This window comes from Anomaloglossus baeobatrachus, chromosome 4, assembly GCF_048569485.1.
Source record: "Anomaloglossus baeobatrachus isolate aAnoBae1 chromosome 4, aAnoBae1.hap1, whole genome shotgun sequence".
NCBI lineage: Eukaryota > Metazoa > Chordata > Amphibia > Anura > Aromobatidae > Anomaloglossus > Anomaloglossus baeobatrachus.
Genome location: NC_134356.1, coordinates 630887518 through 630915308, shown reverse-complemented (window position 1 = coordinate 630915308; position 27791 = coordinate 630887518). Strand labels below are relative to the sequence as shown.

The 27791-nt window shown below is 46.8% G+C and overlaps 1 protein-coding gene across 4 annotated transcripts in view; it reads right to left on the bottom strand.

Annotated features, from left to right (window-relative positions):
• The window catches only part of TACC1 (transforming acidic coiled-coil containing protein 1), a 156569-nt gene that overhangs the window by 39361 nt on the left and 89417 nt on the right, over nt 1-27791 (bottom strand). For 3 of the 4 annotated variants that reach the window (XM_075346378.1, XM_075346376.1, XM_075346379.1), the window contains exons 3-4: nt 14416-15229; nt 13261-13296 (exon numbers count right to left, since the gene is read on the bottom strand). In XM_075346378.1, coding sequence (XP_075202493.1) covers nt 13261-13296; nt 14416-15229 — 850 coding nt within the window. The remainder of the gene's footprint in view (nt 1-13260; nt 13297-14415; nt 15230-27791) is intronic. The other variant, XM_075346377.1, reaches the window with a different exon arrangement.

Sequence of the window (27791 nt, the reverse complement as noted above, 5' to 3'; positions counted from 1 at the left end):
ATGGTGAAAACCCCCCCAAAATTTTGTCAAAAAGAATTGTGTTTTTTGGCGCCATTTCCAAGACCCGTAGCGTTCTCATTTTTCAGGATCTGGGGCTCAGTAATGGCTTATTTTTTGAGTCTTGAACTATCGTTTTTAATAATACCATTTTTGGGTAGATGTGAGGTTTTGATCGCCTGTCGCAGTGTTGCGGTGAACAAAAAAAAAAAAAAAAAACAACCACAAAAAAAACGTAATTCTGACATTTAAAAACTTCTCGCCCCACCATGTACCGAGGAGATTAATTGATTTTATATTTTGACAGATTGGGCATTTCTGAACACAATGATACCAAGTACTGTATGTGTGTATTTTTGTTTTGCTTTTTATTGTTTTATTTTCAATGGAGCAAAAGAGGGAAGAAATTGAACTTTTAGTTTATTTTTCCATATTTCAATTTTTTATTTTTTTTACTTTTTATTGATTTTAGTAGTCTCCTTAGGGACATGAAGCCTGCACACTCCGATTGCTTCTGCTGTTCAGAGCGATACTTCAGCATCCCTCGGACCATCAGAAACGCTGATCTCCTGTTAGTGCTGCTGCTCTGCGGGCATTCACAGGAAGTGAGGCATTAGCTGACCCCCCGCGGTCCTGAGATTGCGTCACGGGGCCGCTGATGGTGGCGAGGAACAGCGCAATCCTCGCTGGAGTGTGTTAGATTACGCTGACAAGAGTTCAACAGCGCAAACTAACCAGTTAACAGGTGCAGGTGGATCGGAGATCTCTGATCCACCCGCTCCTGTTGTCTGCAGATCAGATCAGCAGACGTGAAGCTAGGTGCAAGGAATAATGCAAACTTGCATTAAAGTGACAGATACAACCTAGGACATACAGAGTGTCCACCCATATCCTGTCCACCACCATTAACTTGAGAACGGCCACAGCTATAGGCCATAGAAGTGGTTTCTAGGTATAGTAAAGTAGCCATGTGCTACGTGATGAAACCACCTATAGCGCCACCTGGTGGAAAACAAACGGGGTTAGCATTTTTATCTGGAAAATGGAACGAGAGAGAAAAGTGAATTGAAAAAAAATTGTAAAGCATGATCAATTCAATACGAGTCGATACCTTGCATACAGAAATGCTATGATTAGAACGTGTAAAACTCACAAGGCTGCGGACGTGAATCGATACCTCATGGAGACCTTCCTACAAGTCATTGGGTATGGTGGCTGTGTGGAGTGGCCTCCACGCTCACCTGACCTGACCCCACTGGACGTTTTTCTGTGAGATCACATCAAACAGCAGGTGTATGTGTGGCGCCCCTGACCTGGTCAGTCGCCACTGAGTACTGCACCCACGCCTGGGTGGCTACAAACAGGTAATCCCAAAGGCTGACTAGGACACACACAGACACGTAGTACCCAGGAACACACACACCGCTTAGAGGGGACCCCTGGGGCAGACCCAGGTGGGGGCGGAGCCCCCGCGTCTCGGCTAGTGGGACTGAAAGCTGGGGAGTGTGCAGTGGCAGTCAGAGGAGTAGGAGTGGAGCGCCGAGTCAGAGGTGCCGATACAAGTGATCGAACACTAGTCAGACCCTGCACCTGTAGTGGCTGCTGGTGGGGGAAGAACGGCTACCCAGTGGGGCCGCCTGAAAACCACCTAGTGAAGAGGTGGCTGTGTAAGGGGACCACCGGTAGGCCAGGCCCGCACAGGGAAACAGGTCCCTAGAGCAGGAACCCATCTACTTGGCCTGCTAAACCTGCTGGCGAGAGTGCTGGATGTACCTCACCGAACACAGAGCCTGCGGCATCAACAGCAACGAGGGGGCCCATAAGAACAGGCAAGCAGCCAGCATTACTTGGTCCACGCTGTCAGCAAACGGGCCAGAAAGGGGAGAAGAGGCAGTTGCAACTTCCCTGGGTGATCCCGGAGCACTCCAAGTCAATGGTCACATCAAAACTAGAAAGGCTAGGAAGGAGAGTTAGCAATCACCCCTACGTTGGCCTGAAGAATACCTGGTTCCCCTCCTGGTTAATCATAGCATTGCGCAGGTTGCTTCACTTTACCACCAGAAAGTGAGTAAAAACCCTGAAAGACATTGCTGCCTGTGTGCGAGTTCTTCTGCGACCTGTGGTACTACACACTTACACCTGAGCCCTGGGGCCAGCCTCACTCTCGGGAGGCCATAACACCAGATTGCATTTACCATCAGCCCCAGGTGCTCTCTAAACTGCAGTGGCGGTCACCCACTGACCGCAAAACCGAGATTGGTGTCACGAGTTCTATTGAAGTCAACCTGACATACCTGTTGCCAGAAGAGTTCCAGCCCGTGAAGACCCTGAGGCGACCTGAATGTGAGGGGCTTCACATATGCGACCCCTCCACCAACATTGCAGGACCTATGATGACGTATCACAGATGCTTGTGCAAACGTGTCACCTACCATATTTTACAACGTGCAGCAAGATACAGTATGCTGTGCAGAGTCCAGATGTGCATTGCAGCTGACGGGGGCCACTTTGAGCATCAAAGTTAAATGAACGCCATATGCGTGACCAGCATTGGGGGGTCATGGGTTTCAGATCATAGCATTTCTGTATGTAAGGTGTCGATTCGTATTGAATTGATGATGCCCTACAATTTTTTAATTCACTATCTCGTTCCGTTTGAGATAAAAATGCTAACTCCGTTGTTTTCCACAAGGTGGCGCTATAGGTGGTTTCATTGCGTAGCGCATGGCTACTTTGCTATACCTAGACACCACTTCTATGCCTATAGCTGCCACCGTTCTCAAGTTAATGGTGGGGACAGGATATGGGTGGACAAACTGTATAGGTACGTCCTAGGTCATAAAGGGGTATTCTCATTTCCAAGATCCTATCCTAATATGTAGTAATAATAATATTATCTGCCGGGGAAGGGGGCGGGAGCCGGAGTTAAAGGGGTAATAGATATGATAAACTTAATTTGGATGCCGATTTGTTATTCTGTTGTATGTATTCTGTTTTAATAAAAAAGTATCTGATTTAAAAAAATAAATAAATAAATAAATAAAATAATATTAGCAAATTCCTCCAACTAGAAATGTAGTATAATTCTCCTGATATATCCATGTATCTTACCTCATGTGCAGGGCATTGCAGCTTAGGTATCCATGGTTATATTCACTCAAACAGTGATAGTGCGTGGCTTAGAGTTGTATCCATGGTTATCTGATGAGTTATGACTCTTGCCTCATGTGGAGGACATTACAGTAGCTTAGGTATCCATGATTACGACCACGAACATGTCGCGGGCGGAGGAGGGGACGCTGCACTCACCCACTGCTCGAGTCCGGCTACTGCTGCTCGGTGGTGGCTCGAGCGGTGGGCCGGATCCCGGGAACTCGAGCGGCGTTCCTCGCCCGTGAGTGAAAGGGGGTGGTTTGGGTTTAGGGATATTGTCCTTGACGCCACCCACGGTTGTGGTGAGGTTGTGATACCACCGCTGCTCTGGACGGGGATCCCGGAAGCGATGACAGGGAGCAGCTTGGATGTTGGTTCTCCCCTCCGTGGGTAGGGGGGGTTGGTTGTCCCGGGGCCCGGTGAGGAGTAGGTATGTATGGCGGGTTACGGGGCCTGGTGAGGTGCAGGGTCGCGGGGGCAGCGCTGTGCCACACGGCACGGTGGTACTCACTCAGCCAATGACGAATGCAAAGTCTCCGGTAAAACAAACGGCTGGATGGACGGGTCCCACAGACGGCTGCGGTGTTTCTCCTCCCGGCAGGTTGATGGTGACTGCCTTTCCCTGCACCTGTGTAGTGTAGATGGTTCCAATGGCTTCCCACCGGTAACCCGCTCCCCAGCTTGGATGGAGGCTGAGGGAGCCCCTTTTGCCCGCAGGCTCTGGCCCTGGGAACTGTAGCCTTGGCGGTGACTGGGTTTCCCTCTACGGTTTGAGCGGTTGCCTTCAATCGGGACTTGACTGCTGGGAAACCCCGGAGGTTCCCTTCGCTAACGGATTTGACAAATTCAACGGCGACTCCTAGCCTTGTCGGGGTCCGTAAGCCCTGCCGGATGGTGCTAGCTTATCTTTGCTCGCCGATCCGGTACCGCCGGGCCACCGCCCGTCCACGGTCCTTACGGTTCGCTCCAATTAGCCTCTCCTGCAGACGGTCACCACCGTCTGCCAACCTTGCTGTTCCGTCCGGGCCACACACCCGGACCGCCTTCAGACTGCTCCTCTACCACTTTACTTCCTCTCACCTCAAAACTCTAATCTGCTCTGCTTCCTTTTCCCGCCTCCAGGACTGTGAACTCCTCGGTGGGCGGGACCAACCGCCTGGTCCACCCCCTGGTGTGGACATCAGCCCCTGGAGGAAGGCAACAAGGATTTTGTGTTTGGCTTCGGTGTGCCTAACCGGGGTGTGGGGTGTGTGTTGGTGTAGTTCTGTGACGATCTGGCTTGTCCAGGGCGCCACAAACAACTATCACTATATGCATGAGTCATAACCATGGATACCTAAGTTGCAATGCCCTGCACATGAGGTAAGAAACACGGTTATATAAAGGAGAACTATACTACATTTCTAATTGGAGGTATTTGCTAATATTAATATTACACCTACTACATATTCGGATAGGATTTTGGAGAGGGGAATACCCCTTTAAGGTCTACACGGCACTAACACTTTGACACCTCACAGGCCTCCAAACCATCGCTGACATGAATAACAAACCTTCAAGTAATTCCCCAAAAAAGTATGGGGGTAGGGTTTCTTGGTGGTGACCAAAAAAAATTAAATAAATAAAAATAAATATACGTTATGCAGATGAAGACGTAAAGACACAAGTTTTGTTTTTTTTTATCCTACATCTATTGAAAATGGTTTTGTGACGCTCCTGGACTAGTCAGGGCGTCACAGGGTACTGCACTCTACCCTTTGGTGCAGGACTTAACCCCTCATGGTTTTGGGTTCCCAACCTATGGTGCTGCTGTCGCGGGCAGAGGAGGGGACGCCGCACTCTCCCACTGCTGCTCGGGTCCGGCTGCCGCGGCTGCTGCGGCCTGCTGCTGCTCGGTGGCTCGAGCGATGGGCCGGATCCCGGGGACTCCAGCGGCGCTCCTCGCTCGTGAGTGAAAGGGGATTTTTGGGTGTGGGGATTGTTTATTGTCCGTGACGCCACCCACGGTTGTGGTGATTTGTTGACACCACCGCTGCTCTGTATGGGGATCCCGGGAAGGATGGTATGGAGCAGCCAGTTGTTGTGTTGCCCCTCCGTGGGTAGGGGTTGGTGATCCCGGGGCCCAGTGATGAGGTGGGTGATGCAGGGCTTGGTGGGCGCAGGGACGCGGGGGCAGCGCTGTGCCTTGCGGCACTGTGGTACTCACTCAGCCTGAGACGATGACACAGTTCTAGGTAAAACACACGGCTGGAAAGACGGTTCCCACGGACGGCTGCACTTGCTTTCCCCAGTAGGTGACGGTGATGTCCCTTTTCCTGCACCTAATGTTTCTGTGTTGGTAGTGATGGGTTCCCACCGGTAACCCGCTCCCCGGCTTGGATATGGGCCGGAGGAGCCCTACTTTGCCCGCAGGCGCTGGCCCTGAGAAACTGGAGCCCTGGCGGTGGCGGTGTCTCTCCTCAATAGTTGGACTGTTGCCTTCAATCGGGACTTGGTTGTTTGGAGACAGACGTCCCCTTCACTGACGGATTTGGCAAATTCACGGCGACTCCTAGCCTTGCCGGGGTCCGAGAGGCCCCTGCCCTGGTGCTGACTGTTCTTCATATACTGCTCCAGACCGCCGGGCCACTACCCGTCCGCGGTCCTTCCAGCAACCTCCGAGTAGTCACCCCTGCGGACTGTCACCGCCGTCTGCTGACCTTGCTGACACTGTCCTGGCACACAGCCGGACCAATTTCAGGCTTTACTACTCTCACTTTTACTCCTTTTCTGTTACTTCAGCTTTTCTCTTTAGCTCCACTACTACTTCCTTCTACTTCACTCCCCTAAACTGACTCTAGCTCTCCCTGAGCTGACTGCCTGGTTCCTCCCGCCTCCAGGGCTGTGTACTCCTCGGTGGGCGGAGCCAACCGCCTGGCCCACCCCCTGGTGTGAACATCAGCCCCTGGAAGAAGGCAACAAGGATTTTGGTAGCCTTGGTGTTCCTAATTGGGGTGGAGGGTGTGGTGGTGTAATGACCTGTGACCCCTGGCTTGCCCAGGGCGTCACACTGCCTCCATCAGCGTCCAAATCCCAACCACACCTCACCCCACACCCTGTCAGACACACCAGTGAGCTGCCTAGCTGGAATAGGGCCGCCCACCTAGGGGTCAGGCAGACTGGTGGGAGGGAAGTAGAAGAGTTGAGTGTTAGCCCTCAGAGAGTAAGGAGCTGAGGGAGTGGTGGCTCCCTGTATGTTGTAGGTTGGGTTGCAGACGGTGGTCTGGGCCCGGAGGAGTCGGAAACCCGGTCGCAGGATATTGAGGCTGGGTGCCTAGACCTGGTCTTGGAGGACGGTCAGCATCTGAAGCCTAATAACCGGTCTGGGACTGGAAGCACGGCGGGGTACAGGACCCTAGGTCGGGGAGTAGCTTCAGGCAACTCTGCAATTAACCTGTGGAGGATAGTATCTCTATGGACTGTCCCCAAGAAGCTCAGAGATTGAGAGCACTAGCGCAACGAGGGGGATAGGGCTTTCCAACCCACGAAGTCCACTGAAATCCCAAGCGTGAGCCCTTGAGAGCATAGCTCCACTACCAGCAAGTAGGGAGCGGGGCCCGGACAGCTTTAAGCCAACGGGCCACCAGAACATTCCTACATTGTGCACGGAGGCAGGCTACAGACCATCCGGCAGTACCAGAGGGGATAGACACCCCAACGAGCTCCCCCAAGAGGGCAGCGGCACCCAGAGACTTGGATCACCTTTGTGTCAGAGTCTGCTTTGCGGTCGCTTCACCACCAACACTGCCTGAGTGAGTACGTGGTCCTCCCCTGCTTCCAACCAGCCCTGCGCTCCCTACACCTCAATCATCCAGAGTCCCGGGGCCTTCCCCTACCCGTGGAGGGAACGTCATCTGGCTGCCCCACTCCATCTCTCCCGGGTACTCCCATCGGCAACGGCGGTACTCCCCTTACCGCGAACCACGGGTGGTGTCACGAACCCTAATCTCCTGTAAATACCCCCTTCTCATTTGAAGTGGCCGCGAGCCCCCGGGTCCAGAGACCCTCGAGCCACAGCAGACCCCGGATCCGAGCGGTTCGACCGCTGCAGGGGCGGCACAGTTTCATATACCCAATTAGAGGAATTTGTGTTAATAGCAGGCGTCTTCTTCAGGATCTTCAGATCTCGGGTGTGGAGAGCAGTTACTAAGATGGTCCCTAGCGCTGGAGGACTTGTCCTGTCCCCACATTATACAGGCAGCCTAAAGCTGCCAATGTACAATGTGTAATACTCAGTTTCTCCTGTGGTGGCACTGCAGTAAAATCAAACACTTGTTGGCAGCTATTGTCGCTGATAAACAGAGGAAATTTTGAGATCTTATCGTAACGAGTAGAGATTGTCCATAAGCAGAAAACTTATTCAACCCCTTTAAGTGAAAACACAGGACTAGACCCCCATTATATCTGAGAGGGGGGAGGGAAACTTTGATGTGGGCTCAATATACAAAACAAATAGCTGGAATGTCTGGCATTTTAAATCGCAGAAAGCTTCCCCAAGAGGGAAACCGAAATGTCAAGGTCAAGTCTCAAAGCACATGGAGGAGTATTCCAAAAACTAGGAAATATTCTGTCTGATAAATGCAGAAGACATCACCTGCTGATTAGGATTCTCCCCCCCCCTCGCAAATTTTTTTTCGGGATGTTTTTTGAGCATATGTTGTTCTATCCTATGACCAAAATTGTTTCAAAGATTTTATAAAGTCCATTTAGAAAAAAAAAAATGTATTTGGCGCAGCCGTGCTAATCTTTTATAGTGTTTCTGATTTTTTTTTAACCATTAGGTGGCGCTGTTGAACATTACATTTTTAGTCACAAGCTTCTAAAAACTCCTCACTGGCAGCCAGATTGGTTTGTCAGTCTCCGCAAGGAGAAATGTTTTCCCCTAAAGGGTGCTTTACACGTTGTGACATCGGTAACTATACATCGTCGGGGTCACGTCGTTAGTGACGCACATCCGGTGCCGTTACCGGCATCGCAGCATGTAAACCCTAGGAGCGACGATCACCGATCGCAAAAACGTCAAAAATTGTTGATCGGTGACATGTCGCTCATTTCCATAATATCGTTACTGCTGCAGGTACAGTGTTTGGTGTTCCTGCAGCATCACACATCGCTGTGTGTGACACCGCAGGAATGACAAATATCTCCTTACCTGCGTCCACCGGCAATGCGGAAGGGAGAAGGTGGGCGGGATGTTATGTCCAGCTCATCTCCGCCCCTCCGCTTCTATTGGCCGGCCGCTTAGTGACGTTGCGGTGACGCCGAACGCACCTCCCCCTTGAAGGACGGATTGTTGGGCGGTCACCGCGTCGTCGCCGAGCAGGTATGTGCGTATGAACCTGCCGTAGCGATAATGTTCCCTACAGCAGCGATCACCAGATATCGCACACAAGACGGGGGCGGGTGCTATTGCACTCGACATCGCTAGCAATTGCTAGCGATGTCGCAGCATGTAAAGCCCGCTTTACCCTTAGACCCCGCTATGGCTTCTCATACAGCCAGATCAGATCTCAGACTTTGCACTGACAAGGGGCAATCACCCCGATACACCATGTCTGCAAATTGAGGTTCTGATCTGGCATAAATCTCAAGTCTTATGAACAGCTCGTTAAATGGGTCACTTTTGATTCTTAGGATTGCTACTTCCAATAGGTGGCACTAGAGTTCCTCTCCTTACTCCCTGAAGAGACAATTTTAATATTTCCCAGAGGAGCATTGCAGCTATAAGTCTCCTCAATGGCAGCCAGATTTGGTTTGTCAGTCTCCGCAAGGAGAAAGGTTTTCCCCTTAGCCACAAGCTACAAAATTGTGAGGCACTACCCCTTTAGGCCATAACTGTGCCACGACAAATTTAATAATGCATGTTAAATAGAAAAGATGAGTCAAAAGAAACTTTGTGCCTTTCACAATTTGCATGCTATTCAGGCTCGTTACCTCATTAACGAGTGCAGCCTACCATGCAAAACAGCCCGGCCAGCATGCTAATGGACTATCTAGCTCCATACTTGTGCTGCCTGCCAGGAGGAGACCTTTGTGCAGTTTATTAGGCCGGCACAGGGAGCGGCTTGGCATAAAATGATTACACTGCACTTCTTGGAGAGAAAAAAAAAAAAAAGGGGGAAATGGCAAAATGGATCTTATTCCTGTGATGGGTTCATAACACCAGTCACAGAATAAGCGATGACCTAAGTAGACTGGGAGGATTCTGATGAAATATTCAGCCTGAGAGCTGCCACCTTCTAAGATCTATGGGGATCTTAGAAGGTGGCAGCTCATTAGAAGGTGACTCTTAAGGTGGCAGAACATTAAAGGGAGTGGTCCTGTCGACAACATGGACCCCTTATACACAGGATGGATGAAAAAATGTATGATCAATGGCAGCCTGACAGCTGGGACCTCCACCGATAAGAATAGGAGGCCAAAAGTTCTGTTTAAATGGCGCGTGATCACCCATCCTAGAAAAGTGATCATGCCCTCGTGACAACGGGAGCACATGTGGTCACAACAGACCTGCTTACCGCCCACAAAATCAGCTCGACGCAGACCGCACCCAGAGGAACACGAGCCGCACGCTTCACAGGAGACTGGTGAAATGATTTTGGGGGTGGTCTCCACTTCTGTTGTGACCATGCATGCTCCCATGGTCACAACGAGAGCAGAGGATGTGAGGGCGCATGCGCCACACTCACATAGCGCATATGGAAGTCTGCTGAAAGAAGACCGTGTTCACAAAGGTGATGCCCGAGATGGCACTATGTGCAGGCATCAATTCCCACGCCATGTTAGTGAAGACTTTTATGCAATACTTCTAAATGATAGGTTGCGGACGCTGAAATTAATGTGTATGACGGTGAGAAGTGGAGGAAGGCCAGGCAGGCAGGCAAGGGCGGGAATAGATAGCTAGACCTGCCCCACATATTCCAGCCCCTGTTGCAACTGTCAATCAAATATCAGTGCATTGCTGGAACTTTACTTGCACATATTTCTGAAGTAAAGCATCCAATCTCTGAACAAAAGCTAAGATTAGATTCAGCATCCTAGCGCCAGTATAGCACCGGCTTTACGTTATATATGAACAGCCTGATGGTTGGCTCCCTTTAAGACCCCCACACACTAGATATAGATGGCCAAAGCCGCAGATTTTGGCAGAAGTGGCTGACCATCAGAGGTGGCCTCCAGACTCTCCCCTAACATATGATGTGGGGGAAAAGAAGAAGAAGGATTAAGCCATTTGATTTTCGCTGGCCGATTCCTTTTGTTTTCAGAGAGGATAAGCCACTGCCAATTATCTGACAGCAGCTTTCTCCTCTCACCCTGTAAAAAACATATGAACATTCAGCCGGAGCAGTGGGCATAGAGTCAGGAGAACTAGCCGTCTGCCAAACAAATGTCTGACAGCTAACTTGTGTATGGTCGGCTTTAGGCTCTATTCACAAGTTCGGCAAAGAACATCCAAATTAACAGATAGGCACCAGGAAAGCCCACTGTACCCCGAAATAGATCCATCCTTTTTTTTGGGCCGGATCTGTGACAGTACTTTGAGCGGAACCTCCATCACAAAAGCAAACAGAGCCTTACCCAACCGTAGAGCCTGCCCCAACCTATATCTCTTAGGTTCTGTTCACACTTTCATTTTATTATGTTTCAGGTTCTTTTTTTTTTTTTTTTTACGGTCATAGTAGAGGAGTATTTTATATAGCAAAAAAAAAATTATAACCAGTGGAAACCTGACTGACCCTTTATATTGTAAGTCATTAAGGAAAAAAAAATGATAGATCAGTCAAAGAGATCATATATGATCCACATGGATCCATCTGATTCATCATGGTTCCTGTAAAAACGGATGTCATGAAGTCAGTGTGAACCTAGGCCGACGGCCCCCATATACTTAGGAAGAACCCAGTATAACGTGTATGGGTGGGGTTCCAGACTGATGATGATAGGGAAAAAAGGATCCAGTATATCAGATCTGTGAAGGCTGTTCTTGATCTTGGGGAGAAAAGCTGCTGCCAGAGGAGTTTGGCAGCAGCTCTCTTGGAGAATACAAGAGCGCACAGCCGAGCATTACTGTGTATGTGGCAGTGAGGAGAGATAGCCGTCGGCTGACAGCTATCTATTGTGTGCGGGGGACTTAGTTATTAGACCTATCTCTCTCTATATATTAGAAAATTATAATATATATATATATATATATATATATATATATATATATATATATATATATATATATATATATATATATATATATATATATATATATATATATATATCTCCTCGCTTTACTCCATGCATTTTGTCTGCCATTCCTCTCCCTATATAAACTAAGGAAAAAGAAGCACAGATGGGGTCTTACCAGATATATAAAAGGGCAATGTATAATATACACTTGTTGTGAGGATCACAACCACAAGAGATAGTATACAGAAAATGGTGGCTGCCGCAGCCCCACATGGATGGGTCTTCAAAGCAGAAGAGGAGAAAGGGTTAACGCCGCGCAGTTGCCAAAAAAGATGTAAAATTGTTGATTAATAATTATTTTATTCCATAGGTCGACGCGTTTCGAGGTACGGGACCTCTACCTCAGGACCAAAAAAAAAAAAAAAATGTATTGTTGATTTTTTTTGGGTCCTGAGGAAGAGGTCCCATACCTCGAAACGCGTACACCTATGGAATAAAATAAATCAATCAACAAGTTTACATCTTTTTTGGCGACTGCGCGGCATTACCCCCTCTCCCCTCCTGCTTTGAAGATTCCTCTCCCTATAACTCTTCCTTTAGCTCAGCGGTGCACAACCTGCGTCCTGGGGGCTACATGTGGTCCCTGATGCTATTCTATGTAGTCCCAACCATAGCAATGCAGGTCTGGGGCTAGTGGCATCTTCAATGCACTTTCCATTTTGTGGAGAAGTGGAATGGCATATATTGCGGAGCAGGAATGGGTACACACTAATGGTGCACCATTTGGCCATCTTTGGGACCACTGTTAATTTGTAGTGTTAAGGCCCTGGGTTCAAAAGCTACAAAGAACACCATCTTCAAGGAGTTTGTATCCTACACACCAATGATATACTGAGAGGGAATTTAGATTGTGGGCCCTGATAGGGACAGTGGTGATGAGGTCTGTAAAGAGTTGTAAAATATGATTGCGTTCTATCAGCCTGTAAAAGAAATATCTGAAAAATGGAGGTGTCCTAACCTCTGTGGCACTGCAGTAAACCGTAGAGGAGGTGGAGAGGTGACCATGCATTATTTCGGCTCTCATAAGAGAAACTGTGGAATTAGCATCTCACAAACTACAACGGGCAAAACCAGGTTTGGCCTTTCCTCCGGATAAGTGAGAGTCCTGAAAATGGAACCAGTCCTATTTATGACAAACTTAAAGGGGTTGTCTTAGACTATGACATTTATTCATCGGTGGGGGTGTGACACCTGGCACCCCCGCTAATCAGCTGTTCCCGATGCTGGTGGCAGCCACATGTGCTCAGTTGTGGAGCGGCACAGCTCCATAAACAGTATAGTGGTTGTGGCCTGGTACTGGTATATTTGCACCATTCTCAAATCAATAGAAGGTGGATATGTAGAACCAGACCACGGACACTACCATTCATGGAGCTGCGCAGCTTCACAACTGAGGTCATCTATCTGCCGCCAGCACCGGAAACTGCAACATGGATACGTGGCGTAGCACCCCCACCGGTCAAATATTGATGACCCATCCTAAGGATAGGCCATCAATGTAAAAGTCCAGAACAACCCCTTTAATTTTTATTATGACCCTTTTGGATAATACAATCTGGCAGTGAGGACTAAGACTGTGTGCCCACGTTTTACCGCCTCCTATTGATTTATAAACCATACCCTTTTCCATAACCTACGCCTCAATATGGCTTCTATCCGTTCCTGTTATTCCATATAACCTGACTTATCCTTTTCATACGACCTCTTCCAATATTCCGCCAACACCCTATCACTTTCTCCTATCCCACCGATATTCTCTTTTGTGGTCCATGTCTACATGAAACATGCTGAAAAAGGACTCCATTCTCGTCACAAGATACGGATAATACTTACAACAGAAAACAGAGAAATTTCACTTGCTCAGAAGTCCTGAGGCAAATAAGGAAACAAAAAGAGAGGAGAGAGGACAGATGAACCAGAAGAGACTGAAGAATGGCGACAAAGCAATCACCCGCTTGGTTCTTTGTAGGCGATGCATAAAATTGGTATAGTAGTAGATGTAGCGATGGTGCACATATGGGTGTGAAAAGGGTTACATGGGCCGTTAAGCAATGGTATCCATAAACGGCAGATCTTAAACTGCATGCAAGCAAAATACAAATAGAGAAGGTCTAGGAGGCATCGCTTCTCCTTATGGCGGCCACCAGGTAGACATAGGTCAAACCATGCTCCAGGCAAACATGCTCTCCTTCAAGAAGAAGAAAGCATCTGTCTAGTTGTCTAGTGTCATGCGTTGGAAGCAACTATCCTGTAAGTCAATGTCCAAAACTCTAAAAGGGCTGGCCCATCTTTAGGGACTTTTTTTTTTAATGAAATACTCCAAAAATACATGTATCTAAGAAAAACAAAAAAAGTCTCCAAAAAGTTGGACAACTCCTTTAGCAAGCCTTGCTATGACTTCAGATATTTAGTTTTTTCCAAAAAGCAAAAAACACCCAAGTCATGATGGCAAGGCTCCATGAATAGAAGAAAAATGCATAGATGGAAAAGACATGGAGATGAAAGGAATACTACCCTGTGATGAGGACAAGGAATAGGGGTTATAATAACTATGGTGTTATAGAGAGGTTATATAGAGTAACAGGAAAGAGTGATGAATACACCAAGGAGGATACATTATAATAGATAAGGGGCTAGGGATTAAACTATATAGATCTTCCGTGTCGATCATTAAAAGGAGTCACAAATCGGAAAAACTTTGCTAATTCCTCCCACAAAACATCACCACACCTGGTTGTATCAGCTTCAAAAATTAATAGTTTTAATCTACCATTTAATCTGGGATAGCTGATTTTTTTTTTTTTTTTAAATAGAAACCATCCAATAATAACAACCCTAAAATTCCCTACAGAACAAATACAAGGACATGTGGTCTTCAACAACATGTGAAAGGTTAGAAGGTATTCTCTCTCTAATAATATAATATATTCTAGCTCGATCATATAAGGGGATAGTGGCATGAGAAGATACAAGTATTGGGATACGTACGTGATTAGGCGTGATCTTCCCAACTTTGGAGATGATCGGGCACTTCCAGTTCCTTTTCTTGGTTTAGGCTCCTGGGAAAGATCAGTTTCAGAGCTGGACAGTGTCTTTGATGGCTTATGATGGTCAAGAGAATCCTCATCAAAGTCTTTGTTGAATCCAGTTGGTGCCTTAGTGACAGTAGGAGAGGAAGGCAAGGCAGTCTTTCCAGAAAATGGGTTGAAATTGGGGTCATCCCATTGGCTAGGGTCAAAATTATTGGAAGTTTTGGAAAGAGGGATCTCCTCCGGGTTGGTAGAGGTATCTCCGACCTTGGTTGTTGATTTCGGACTGTTCTCTTTTGGTATCTTTGATGGAAGTTTACTGCGAGATTTTTGAGCTTTCCTTGGTGGATCCTTTTGGACATTTTCACAGAATTCCATTGAGTCTTGGTCAACGTCTCTCTCAGAAGAATCTGCTGGTAAACCATTCACTTCCTGTACGCCATTATTATTGTTGAACTGGTCATCTTGTGTCAAACGTTCTCCCTCTACCATTTTTTGGCGATTATCGTTGTCATCTGATGGAAAAAGATGTTTAGCTACGGATAGATCTTCTTGTGGCTGCACCTTCGAATTCTCAGGAATGGACTCTTGGATTGTACAACTTGATGTCTTAATGGTAAGATCATCAGAGCCACCATTACATGCATTTGTTACTCCATCCACCTCGGTATCAAGGTCTACATCTGTGGTTCCATTACTTGATATATTGTTGTTTTCGTTAAGAGATAATTCAGACAGGATTTTGGTGACATTTTTCTTTGTGTCTGTGAAATCTGCAAAACAGGTGGGAAAAAAATAAATAAATGGAGAAAATAATGCAATACTTATGTGGATGCATGAATAAGAACAAAAACTCAAAAAGCTATATGAAAAAAATATGTAAAGTTGAAGAGAGAAATATGTGGCACTCACCAATATATAAAGCAACATTAAAATCTTTATTTCAACAGCATAAAATTACAGCGGGGAGGGAACAGGGATGGAGAATACCAAAAGGACAACAACCGTTTCGCACCTCTTCTTGGTCCAGGTTGCACACCAAGTGCGAAACGGCTGTTGGTTTAGTATTCCGCATCCTGTTCCTCCCCTCGGTTTGATTTTATGCCTTTGGAATAAAGTTTGAGGTTACTTTATATATTGGTGAGTGCCACACTTTTCTCTCTTTCTTCAACTAATGGACTGTACCTCTTTTTGCATTATTGCCGAGCACCGTTAATCATAATTGATTAGGGATTTCTGGTTTTGGAGTGCCGGTACTACTAGCATTTATATTCTCTAGAAAAATCTGTGGTCACTCAAAATTTCGAGATGACAACCTCTTTTGAGTATGGCTGAGTTCTACGAAACACATTTAATGCCATACACACTGTCAGGAAATTGAAGTTTCTAGACGAGGATTCCCTTTTCTTAGGGTCTTCATCTATTAGGCCAAGGCAAGGTCTCTTGTTCTGAAAGACTCATCACATCACCACCACATTGAATTATATGACGATCACTGGAAGGGTCATCCAGTTTTCAGTTTATTGTTGGAAATTCCTTATTGTCCAAAATGGAGAATTTATTAAAGGACCGGATATACTATAGAATCGATGTATAATAGGGTAGTTTCAGGTCTCACCTTGTAGGCTTCATCTAACATCAGAATACTGGTTCCGTGATAACAGTTTGCGGTCTTCCAGCCAAAACAGTTTTCACAGATCTTAGGTATGGCATTCCAAAATTAAGTCTATAGGAGTTATGGAAAGACCAAGCACTGGTTCCACAAGGACCTCATTAAATGTGACAAAGACCATGGCAGCCATTAATTAATTAACCAATGGATCTCTCAGGAATGCCAAGAAGTGAGGGTTTGGCCTCTGACTCTCACTCAGGCATTTATGAGATATCCAGGGAAATGAATTCCTCAACATTGAAGTTGTAACACCAAGAAGCAAAAGAGGTGGAATTATAGAAACTTCAAGATGAATAGACATGTTATACTGACCTGTAAATGATTAAAAAAAAAATAAATAAATAAATAATGGAAATACAATTTTTAATAGATCTCAATTTATGCAGTATGAGCACCACACGCAGAAATCCCTGCACGTAGTCTTGGCTGCTATCAATGAGGTAATTAATGGTTGTCAGAGGAATGTTCTGCCCCGCTGAATGCACTTTGGCAAATCATCAAGATCCGCCACTGGCAGCTCCTTTGTAATTGATGACCAATGATATCTCGGATGTGCTTGATGGGAGACAAGGACGGAGATGCTGCAGTCCATGGTAACATGTTAAGGCAACACAGGTTGCTTACTAATAAAAAAGGAGCCAGCACGATCTGAAATTGGCATGCATCATATAAAAAGTTCAAATTCACGGATTTATTCCAAACTGTACTATAATAAAAAAAAAAATGAGATTTTTAGCAAATAATTGATCAATTCTTTGAGCCACCCCTGCCAACGTCACGGCAAATCTCAATAGGGGGGTCCTTACTTACTGTAGTAGCAGCAACACGTAGCATGGTTTTGTCATGTAAAAAAATGGCTCCTGGGACGCTTTGGAGAAATGGACGGACCACTGGTTCCACGATTGATCCATTCTGTGATGTAATTGAAATTGGGCCACAGTTTTCAAGCTTAAGGCATCACATAGTGTCTACACATCATCAGAAGGTGTTTAGACAACATTGGGCTACAAGCCAGACCATCCAGCTACAGACTTGAGGACACTGATGGGAAAGGCTATCATGGTGCAGAGCAAGACTGCAATGCGGACTGGAATGGAGGTTCGACATCTTCAGCAAGGAGTTCCTCTTATGTCTTGTATGAAATGATTCCAGGAGATTGGGTTGGAGACCATGTGGTCAACACTATAAAGAGGCCTAGATAAGAGAACATCACACCATGACCAGGTGAACTCCAGGGATTATGGTGTGGAGGGGATTAGTGTACAGTAGCAGACCCCTCTAGTCTTGATGCTGGTACACTAACAGCTTGGTGCTACATGGAACCAGTGATACAACCATTTCTCTGAAGAGTCCCAGGACCAGTTTTACAACCCAACAGTTACTACTGTGAGCGGTCTGTGTGGACTAAACGTGCTACCATGGCCTTCAGCATCTCTAGACTTGTCTCCCATCAAGCACATCTGAGACGTCATTGGTCGACTATTGCAAAATGAGCTGCCAGCAGCGGATCTTGATGATTTGCCCAAGTGTATTCAGCATCGCGGAACATTCCTCAGACAACCATTAATAACTTCAATGAGAGCCGCCAAGGTGTAAGTGTGGGGATTTTGTAATGGGGCGCTCATACTCAAAAAAAAAAAAAAAAAGTGGTCTTGAAAAATTTGTTTCACTTTTTTCATCATCTGAATATAAAATAACATGTTCTCGATCCTGTAATTTCCATACTTCCTTGATTTTTCCTTCTTTGTGGTGCAATTACAGTGGTGAGGAGTCTATATATCCTAAAATTCCTATGGTAGAGGGAAGTCAAAACCATCCTGACCAGATGTTGCTTAAACTGAAGACATCGGCACATTCTCCCATATAGATGGATTCTTTGTATTTGAAGCATATGGGGGGGGGGGGGGGGGGGAACGACAATTTTCTCCGGGATAATAATAGGGACTTGCATCATAATTCATGTTTCTGACGAAAATCTTATTCTCATATCTGCAATATATTAAAATAACTCTTCTCCTTCCAAACACACAACACAGGCATTGTGCGAGCGTGACTGCGGCGAGCATTAGTCTGTAATTGCATTACAAATACATCGCTTTCATCTTAAGCCAAAAAATGGGATTGTTCTATGTAAAAGCCGTAATCACAGCAATTAAATATGAAAGATGGTTTTATGTACCTTTAATCCCAAAGTCAGCATTATATAGTCAGACTTACTATTTAAATCCTGGCCCACCGCCATCCATTATCATGGATAAAACCGGTGTCTTTTATGTGGCAGAGGTGCCTTTGGTCGCCCTTTGGCACCAGTAGCCATATAGGACTCGTAATCTACATTTCTATTCACTCAATGGAGCGGAGTTTTAAAATTAAACACTTAGAACTCGTTAAAGTCAAACAGAATTGGTTTAGAATCTTAAAAGGGGTTTCCCCCCCCCAAACAAAGTTCACTTTAAAATTTATTTAAATCAATAAATCTTGGAATAATAATAATGTCCACAATTGGATGTGTTTAAAAAAAAAAAAAATGTTCCTGTGCTGAGATAATCTTATATACCGTATGTGTCCCTGCTGTGTACTGTGTAATGGCTGTGTCTGACCATACAGGGATATGATCTGATCATACTACAGCTCCTGGGAAGTGGAGGGCACAAAAGAGTTTAAAGAAATAACAGCTGATTCTTTTTGTGAGGTAAAACATTTCCCTACCTGTTTATTTTAAAAAAAAAAAAAAAAAAAAAGTTCCTGTGCCGAGATAATCTTATACAAGTGTCCCTGCTATGTGCTGTGTAATGGCAGTGTCTGACCGTACAGGGAGATGGTCTGATCATACCACATCTCCTGGGCAGGGGGGAGGACACACGAGAGTATACAGAGATTACAGAACGGGATCATAGCTGATTATGTGAGGTAAAACACTTTCCTACCTGTTTATTAAAAAAAAATGTTTTCCCTTAATAAGGAATAATTATTTGTGATCCCATGCTGTAATGTCTGTATACTTTTCCCTCTGCCCAGGAGCTGTGGTATGATCAGATCATGTTCCTGTATGGTCAAACACGGACATTACACAGTACATAACAGGGACTTTAATATTATATATATATATATATATATATATATATATATATATATATATATATATATATATATATATTATATTATATAATAAATATATATATAAGATTATCTAAGCACAGGGAAATTTTTTTTAAACACATCCAAATGGAAATTATTATTATTCTAAGGTCTATTGATTAAAATGAACCTTTGTTCGTGGGAAAACCCTCTATAGTGGCCACCCAATTCTCCCCGACAGATTATATTGTGGTAGATAAGCATTAAGGAAGTTGAATTGTACTACCTAACACTTCAAGGAAATTTTTACAGCTGTCTCTCTGCATTATGAGACTAGTGACAGATTCAGGGCTACAGAGTCATTTCCATACTAGACCTTCAATATTAAATATATTTCGTTTCCTTTGGCAGCTGCATGGTTAAGGCCGGTTTCACACATCTGGCTTTTCGCCGGTTTGCCGGATCCGGCGCTCTCCCATACAGTGACTGCGCAACAAGCGCCGGTCACATGCTGTCATGTGACCGGCGCATGTGACCCGGAAGTTACAGCGCTGTCACTGTACTGTATTGTCTGTACGGGAGAGCGCCGGATCCGGCAAACCGGCGAAAAGCCGGATGTGTGAAACCGGCCTAATGTCAGTTTTCCTTGCTAGCAGCTTTCTCATTACCTTCCCAGGTGTTTCCAGTTTGGACCACTCCCAGTCCCTATACATACTCTCTGCTCCCTGTAGAGGGTGCCGTTATACTGAATCCTCAGTATGAGACTTGGCCTGGAGGTGGAAGGAGCTGTTGGAACCCTTTCTGTCTGCAGTGGTGTCTGTCTGCAGCCAAGAAGTTGGAGTTTATCCTTTGTGGATTCCCCAATTTGTCTTCCTTCCCTGGTGTGTTTTAGTGAGGTGTGCCGCCCCAGCAGCGGATTGAACCACTCTGATCCAGGGGTGGTGATCGTTCGTGGCTCGAGGGTCTCCAGACCCGGGGGGATTAGGGGCCACACTCAAATGGAAAGGAAGTATTTACAGGGGATTTGGTATAGTTCGTGACGCCACCCGTGGTGTGCAGTAATTGGGAATACTGCTGCTGCCGTTGGGAGTACCCGGGGTGATGGAGTGGGGCAGCTAGGTGATGTTGCCCTCCACGGGTAGGGGTAGGCCCTGGGACCCTGGTGGGTTTTGCAGGGACGCAGTGCAGGGATCAGTTGGGTACTCACTCAGCAATGAAGCAGACGCTGACAACAGGGTAAACCAAGTCTCTGAACGCCGTTGCCTCTTGAGGGGAGCTCGTCCGGGTCCCGTCCCCCACAGTACTGCCGGTGGTCCGTAACCTGCCTCCTGGCACTAAGTTTTAGATTGTCCGTTGTGGCCCGGTAGCTTGGAGCTGTCCGGGCCCCGCTCCCCACTGTGGCTAAGTGGAGGAGTCTGCTCTCAGGGCTCACGCTTGGGATTTCAGTGGGGGGCTTTCTAGGAAAGCCCTATCCCCCTCGTTGCGCTAGTGCCCCGATTCTGGAGCTGGTGGGAACAGTCCATAAAGGCCCCGTTCTCCGCAGGTTAATTGCCGGGTTGCCTGAAGCTTCTCCCCGACCTAGGGTCCGAGTACCCCATCGTGCCTTCGGTCCCGGACCAGTGATTGGACCCGTCAAAGACTGTCAGCAACCTGGTCCTGGCACCTAGCCTCAATCCCCTGCGACCGGGGGTCCAACTCCTCTAGGTCCAGACCACTGTCTGCAACCTAATTTACTTCTCCCCTGGGAGCTCCAACTCCCAGCTTCCTCAGAGCTCCTCACAGCTCGAGGGCTACCACTGAACTAACTTGACACCTCCCACCTCCCTGTCTGACCCCTAGGTGGGCGTCCCTATTCCTGCTTAAGCAGTCCACTGGTGTGCCTGACAGGTGTGGTGCAAGGTGTATCTAGGATTTGTGAATGCGATTTGAGGCAGTACTGTAGGATAGAGACCCGGAAACATGGGGGGGGGTTAAATACTGCACGGGGAGGGCAATTTGTGCAGTACCCTGTGACGACCTGAATAGTCCAGGGGCGTCACAGCAGTGGTGGGGACTAGTGATCCTTTCCTATCCATTCACTAGGCAGGACTATTGTAGGGTCACTCAGGGCTTCAAGTTCCTGCTCAGCGACAGGTGAGGAACCTGTATAGGGACTGGCTAGGAGTGCAGGGTACAGTGGCAGGTAAGTGGCAGGTAAGTGGGGGAGGTGTCCATCTTCCCTCTCACTAGCGCTAGGGCTCACCGTCGTTAAAGTGACCCCAGTGTACCCCTTGTAGTCGAGAAACCCCTGTGTGTTGTGCGTTTTGCCCCATGCCGGATCCTCCTCAAGTCGGTGCGTGACAGAAATAAGCCACCGGCAGAGAAATCTGACAGTGACTTAAAGGGATTGTCTTATTCCTAGCCACTCCACTGACTGCCAAATTCCAGCTTCTCAGGAGACAGTGCGGTCCTAAAACGTGACAGTGGCGTTGCTGTTCCTAGAAGAAAGCAGCCATGTTTTCCTAACCCAGGAAAGCCCCTTTAAATAAAGTTGCGACTCAGCACATTCATTTTATCTGGTGAAGGAAAGCTATTGCGGCTTCCCAGAAACCTTAGCGATGGGCGGTGCAGACAGTTGTGGTTGGGTCTCACAGCTTGGTCTTCCTCTGTGAGGATTTCCCCTTCTCCCACCCTAGGTCTTTTCTTTAAGACACTGCTTACATTGTTCACACTTCCTTTATGAAACGGTCTCCTGACCTGAAGTCACACACAATCTTCAAAGCAAGAAAGTAATGGGAATCGCAATTTTCTGTGGAAATGCAACGTAGAAAATCAATTCTAATAAATTTAAATCCAAAATATAAGACTTGACGTGACGTTTGCTTTTAAAGGAAAATGAGGAATCAATATCGGAGCTGGGAGATTTCCTATTTTGACTTTCCGTGGGGGAGGGGAGGTAATCCTCGTATGGCGCAGTCAGACAGGTGGAGAATCAGTCAAGAAGCGCTAGTAGCAGATCTCATTCCTGATTATCTGCCTGTGTAAAAATGGTGGTGACCACCAACAAATGTTTGAAACACCTTGACTTTTTTGGGGGGGGGGGGGGGAGGGGATGGAGTCCTTGTATGGCGCATTCAGAGAGGCCGATACTTCAGTGAAGAGGTGTTAGAAGCAGCGCTCATTCCCATTTAACTGCTTTTAGAAAAATGGCAAATCAGCGAAACGCACATATGTAGTGGGACTTAAACACCCTCCGTAGCGAAGGCTGAGGACACCGGCAATTTCTGGTTAATTCCTGACTCTGAATTTTCTTGCAAAGCGAACTGTGAGTAACAACATTCCCCGGTCCAACCGGGCGCACAGCTCTCAGACGGTCTCCATCTCCTCCCTGCACCACCTCACCAGGGTCCCGGGACACCAACACCCTACCCGTGGAGGGAAATCACCACCTTGCTGCCCACCACCATCCCCGGGATCCATTAACCGGCAGCGGCGGTGCTCCGATACCTCACACCACGGGTGGCGTCACGGACAAACCCCCTTACCTAATCCCCTTCTTACTGTGGAGCCTGGGATCACAGACCGGGTCACGCCCCCGTGATACCATCAGAAGGGACTCCTTGGCCCGGATCTGAGTACCCCTTGTCCCTGTGCGAAACAGTAACAGCAAAACACATTATAATCCCAAGGACTGGTGACAGACTAGACTTTGACCCAATGGATGGCCATCTAGGGGTGGAGCCGATGCAGTCCACTAGATGAGAACCAGGGAAGGAGGGGGTCAGACAGTGAGTTAGAGCCTGTATGTGGAAGTGAGAGGACACGGACGTAACCGCACTAAATGGGAGTGTGTGACGGTGACCTGAGGGCCCAGGCGTGTGGTTGCCGGTGGAGTGCTCCCGGAATCATAGCACCGACTGGGTACAGAATCCTAGGTCAGGCAAACTCTCCAGGTAGACCTGATAAAATCTGCACATTGAGGGGACCATCCAGGACCTCACTGACCATAAAGTCCGGAGGCACCAGCAGTGACTGGAGAACAAGGGACCAGAACCGAACACCGACCATACATGGTTCAAACTGTCCGCCGTATGGACTAAAGACTGAGACTACAAGGAGGGGACCTAAAGACACTGCAAGCCATGGGGACCCACCAACTAGAGAAGGATGTAGGGGAAAGAAGCCATCAGGTCACTAACTGGCAGTAGGACTAAGGGGACCTGTGGTAAAGACCAGGCTTCCTCCAGGTACCAACCACCAAACCACTGTGAGTAAAGAACCCAGTTACACTGCGATTCAGTGTGTGGCCTACCTTCTTTCCGCGCCTAACTCCATCACCTACCCTCTGGGGCGCCGACCCTACTGGCGGAGGGCCAACACCAGGCTTCCATTAACACCAGCGGTGAGGAACTGTGCAACAGCGGTTCCATCACCATAACCGCAATCCGCAAGTGGCGTCACAATAAAAGCTTTATAAAAACATTCCCCTGTACATAATCCCCCATTAAAAGCGACCCCCAGGGTCACGGAACCAGGCAACGGCCACCCAGTGACCTATTCCCTGTATACAGTTAGGTCCAGAAATATTTGGACAGTGACAATTTTCGCGAGTTGGGCTCTGCATGCCACCACATTGGATTTGAAATGAAACCTCTACAACAGAATTCAAGTGCAGATTGTAACGTTTAATTTGAAGGTTTGAACAAAAATATCTGATAGAAATTGTAGGAATTGTCACATTTCTTTACAAACACTCCACATTTTAGGAGGTCAAAAGTAATTGGACAAATAAACCAAACCCAAACAAAATATTTTTATTTTCAATATTTTGTTGCGAATCCTTTGGAGGCAATCACTGCCTTAAGTCTGGAACCCATGGACATCACCAAACGCTGGGTTTCCTCCTTCTTAATGCTTTGCCAGGCCTTTACAGCCGCAGCCTTCAGGTCTTGCTTGTTTGTGGGTCTTTCAGTCTTAAGTCTGGATTTGAGCAAGTGAAATGCATGCTAAATTGGGTTAAGATCTGGTGATTGACTTGGCCATTGCAGAATGTTCCACTTTTTTGCATTCATGAACTCCTGGGTAGCTTTGGCTGTATGCTTGGGGTCATTGTCCATCTGTACTATGAAGCGCCGTCCGATCAACTTTGCGGCATTTGGCTGAATCTGGGCTGAAAGTATATCCCGGTACACTTCAGAATTCATCCGGCTACTCTTGTCTGCTGTTATGTCATCAATAAACACAAGTGACCCAGTGCCATTGAAAGCCATGCATGCCCATGCCATCACGTTGCCTCCACCATGTTTTACAGAGGATGTGGTGTGCCTTGGATCATGTGCCGTTCCCTTTCTTCTCCAAACTTTTTTCTTCCCATCATTCTGGTACAGGTTGATCTTGGTCTCATCTGTCCATAGAATACTTTTCCAGAACTGAGCTGGCTTCATGAGGTGTTTTTCAGCAAATTTAACTCTGGCCCGTCTATTTTTGGAATTGATGAATGGTTTGCATCTAGATGTGAACCCTTTGTATTTACCTTCATGGAGTCTTCTCTTTACTGTTGACTTAGAGACAGATACACCTACTTCACTGAGAGTGTTCTGGACTTCAGTTGATGTTGTGAATGGGTTCTTCTTCACCAAAGAAAGTATGCGGCGATCATCCACCACTGTTGTCATCCGTGGACGCCCAGGCCTTTTTGAGTTCCCAAGCTCACCAGTCAATTCCTTTTTTCTCAGAATGTACCCGACTGTTGATTTTGCTACTGCAAGCATGTCTGCTATCTCTCTGATGGATTTTTTCTTTTTTTTCAGCCTCAGGATGTTCTGCTTCACCTCAATTGAGAGTTCCTTAGACCGCATGTTGTCTGGTCACAGCAACAGCTTCCAAATGCAAAACCACACACCTGTAATCAACCCCAGACCTTTTAACTACTTCATTGATTACAGGTTAACGAGGGAGACACCTTCAGAGTTAATTGCAGCCCTTAGAGTCCCTTGTCCAATTACTTTTGGTCCCTTGAAAAAGAGGAGGCTATGCATTACAGAGCTATTTCCTAAACCCTTTCTCCGATTTGGATGTGAAAACTCTCATATTGCAGCTGGGAGTGTGCACTTTCAGCCCATATTATATATAATTGTATTTCTGAACATGTTTTTGTAAACAGCTAAAACAAAACTTCTGGGCATTATATATCACACTTTTTGCAAAGTTTATCTAGTCTCTTGATGTGTCCCACCCCAGGGCTATGGGGTACTCTGTCCCGGGAGATATATATATCTCCCGGGACAGAGTACCCCATAGCCCTGGGGTGGGACACATCAAGAGACTAGATAAACTTTGCAAAAAAGTGTGTTACCATTATCGCCAGCATATTGTAATCAGGGGATGAAGTGCAGATTAGGTGATGCTGTATGGGGATCAAAAGCTTGGGTTTGTGATCGTTGTGGCCAATCATGGTTTGTTGGCTGCGTAAACGGGCTACAAATGGCTTCTTAAGTAGTCGAAAAGGCTCTCGACATGGTGCATTGATGGAACAGTTGGTCTTACTCAATATACAGCTAGGGTATGTGCACACAGCGCCAATTAAGGTCGGCGCAGACGATTCAGGAACATGCAGGTGACTTTGCCGTCCCTCTTGCGGTGGTTGTGCCGCCGACTTTTGCTCTTTACTCCCCATATACAGTCCAGGTGGTCTTCCAGCAGAAGAATAAACATAGCACTTATTTTAGCCGCTTCAAGGTTTCTGAAGCAGTTAAAAAGAAATGACAAAACAAAACGTGCACCGCAACGTCGTTTTGAGATTGCTGTGCACCATGCTCATTTTACTGGAGGCTTTTGCAGGAAGATTTCGTAATGGATTCCACTTAACACCGTTGTGCGCACAAAGCCTCAGTGATGTCTACTCTAGATAATGTGACACATATGGAAAACTAATTCTTCATTTCTCCTGCGCTTGTGCTGCAGGAAAACTGAATAATTTAAAAAGGGTTCACTAAACAAAAAGCCGTACAACGCTTTCTGCACGCAGGGTCCAGGATGCGGATTCTGCCTTAAAAATAAAGAGCTATAAAAAGCACCATAAAATACAACCGAAATGCACCACATTGTCAAATCGAGGACGATGAACCTTTATTAGCACCGGAATTTTAACCCAAGCCCTCTCAGAACCCCTGCACCTCTGTATGGGATTATTCCTCCTGTTAATACTGACATATCTATTGACAGCTACATCTAAGGCCTAAAACACACTTCCGCAAAAAAAACGTACGTGTCTCACGGTCAGTTTTTCGGGTCCGTGTTCCGTTTTTTAGGGGCGTTTCTCCGGTACGTATGGCATCCGTGTGATGGCGTATGCGAGCTGTGTGTGCGTGTGGAATGTCCGTATTGACATAAAATACGTACGTGTGCTGTCCGTGCGCTGTCCGTTTATAAAGGCCCGCATTCTTACCCAATTAACGATTTTAATCATTCATCATGAGATCCTGGTGCTGTTTGCCATCAATTGACATGATAGATTGGAAACAAGTGTTTCAGATTTCGTGATTAAAAACGGACACGGACGATACGTGCTGAACACGGACATACTCCGTGTGCGGTCCGTGCAGGCACGAACCCATAGACTAAAGCGGGTCCGTGCCTGCATGCTGCCGGCCAAAAACGGACATGTCGTCCGTGTGGAAAAGAGCACACACACACGTACTTACGACACGGACACACGTTCCGTGTGATTTTACGTACCGCACACGTACAAAACAAAAAAAAAAAACGGATGTGTGTTGCGGGTCTAAGGAATCAATGTAGTGTGAGGACTATATGTACAGTATTTGATACCAGAGATCAGGCCGCCTTTCTATAGGACTAAGGTTTACCATTTGCATTTTAAGCTTTTCTACTTTGTGTCCATAATAGATATCTGGTTGATAATCTATATTGAACTGTATTCCCATTAGGGATGTAGGCTATACAATGTTTTCAATGGGGCCATATAGGGCTTGCAGACGTTGAGCGGGGGCACCACTTCGCAAATAATTAGGGTGCCAACCCCTGCGGACAGGTAGGATATATTTAGGGTACATTAGAAATAAACCGCCTAATTCCCTGTCCATATTGGATGGGTAGATAGATATCTCTCTACAATCTTGTCTCAGCTTCCAATGTTTCTTAGAGTTATTTTAAATTATCATTAATGTTATATTTTAGAGGGTTGGTGTAGTGCCTGGCGTCCCTGCACCACTCGCCCTCCTCCCAGAAGGGACGCTTACTCTCAGTCGCGGCTGGCCTGTACCACGCTGCAAGGCTTCCCTGCAGTCCTCCACGTTGTGCTCCAAGAGCGTGAGCACGCACCAATGCCCTGCTCTTAAAAGATCCAGCGTGTCATTCCCTGAAAGTGCCTCAGCCCATCGCTGAGAGGCACCCTCCCACTTGGGGAGGTGCCTGATCAACGCTATTAGTTAGTTAGTGGTTTGTTCCCCAACCATCTAGTTGTCAGGTCCCCTTATCCACTGTGCTTTCTGTTACAGTGTACAGAGTCCTACCTTTCTCCCGGTCTCATCTGTACCCCATCCTTCCTGGCTGGGCCATCTACCTCAGCTTCCTTTATGGTCCCA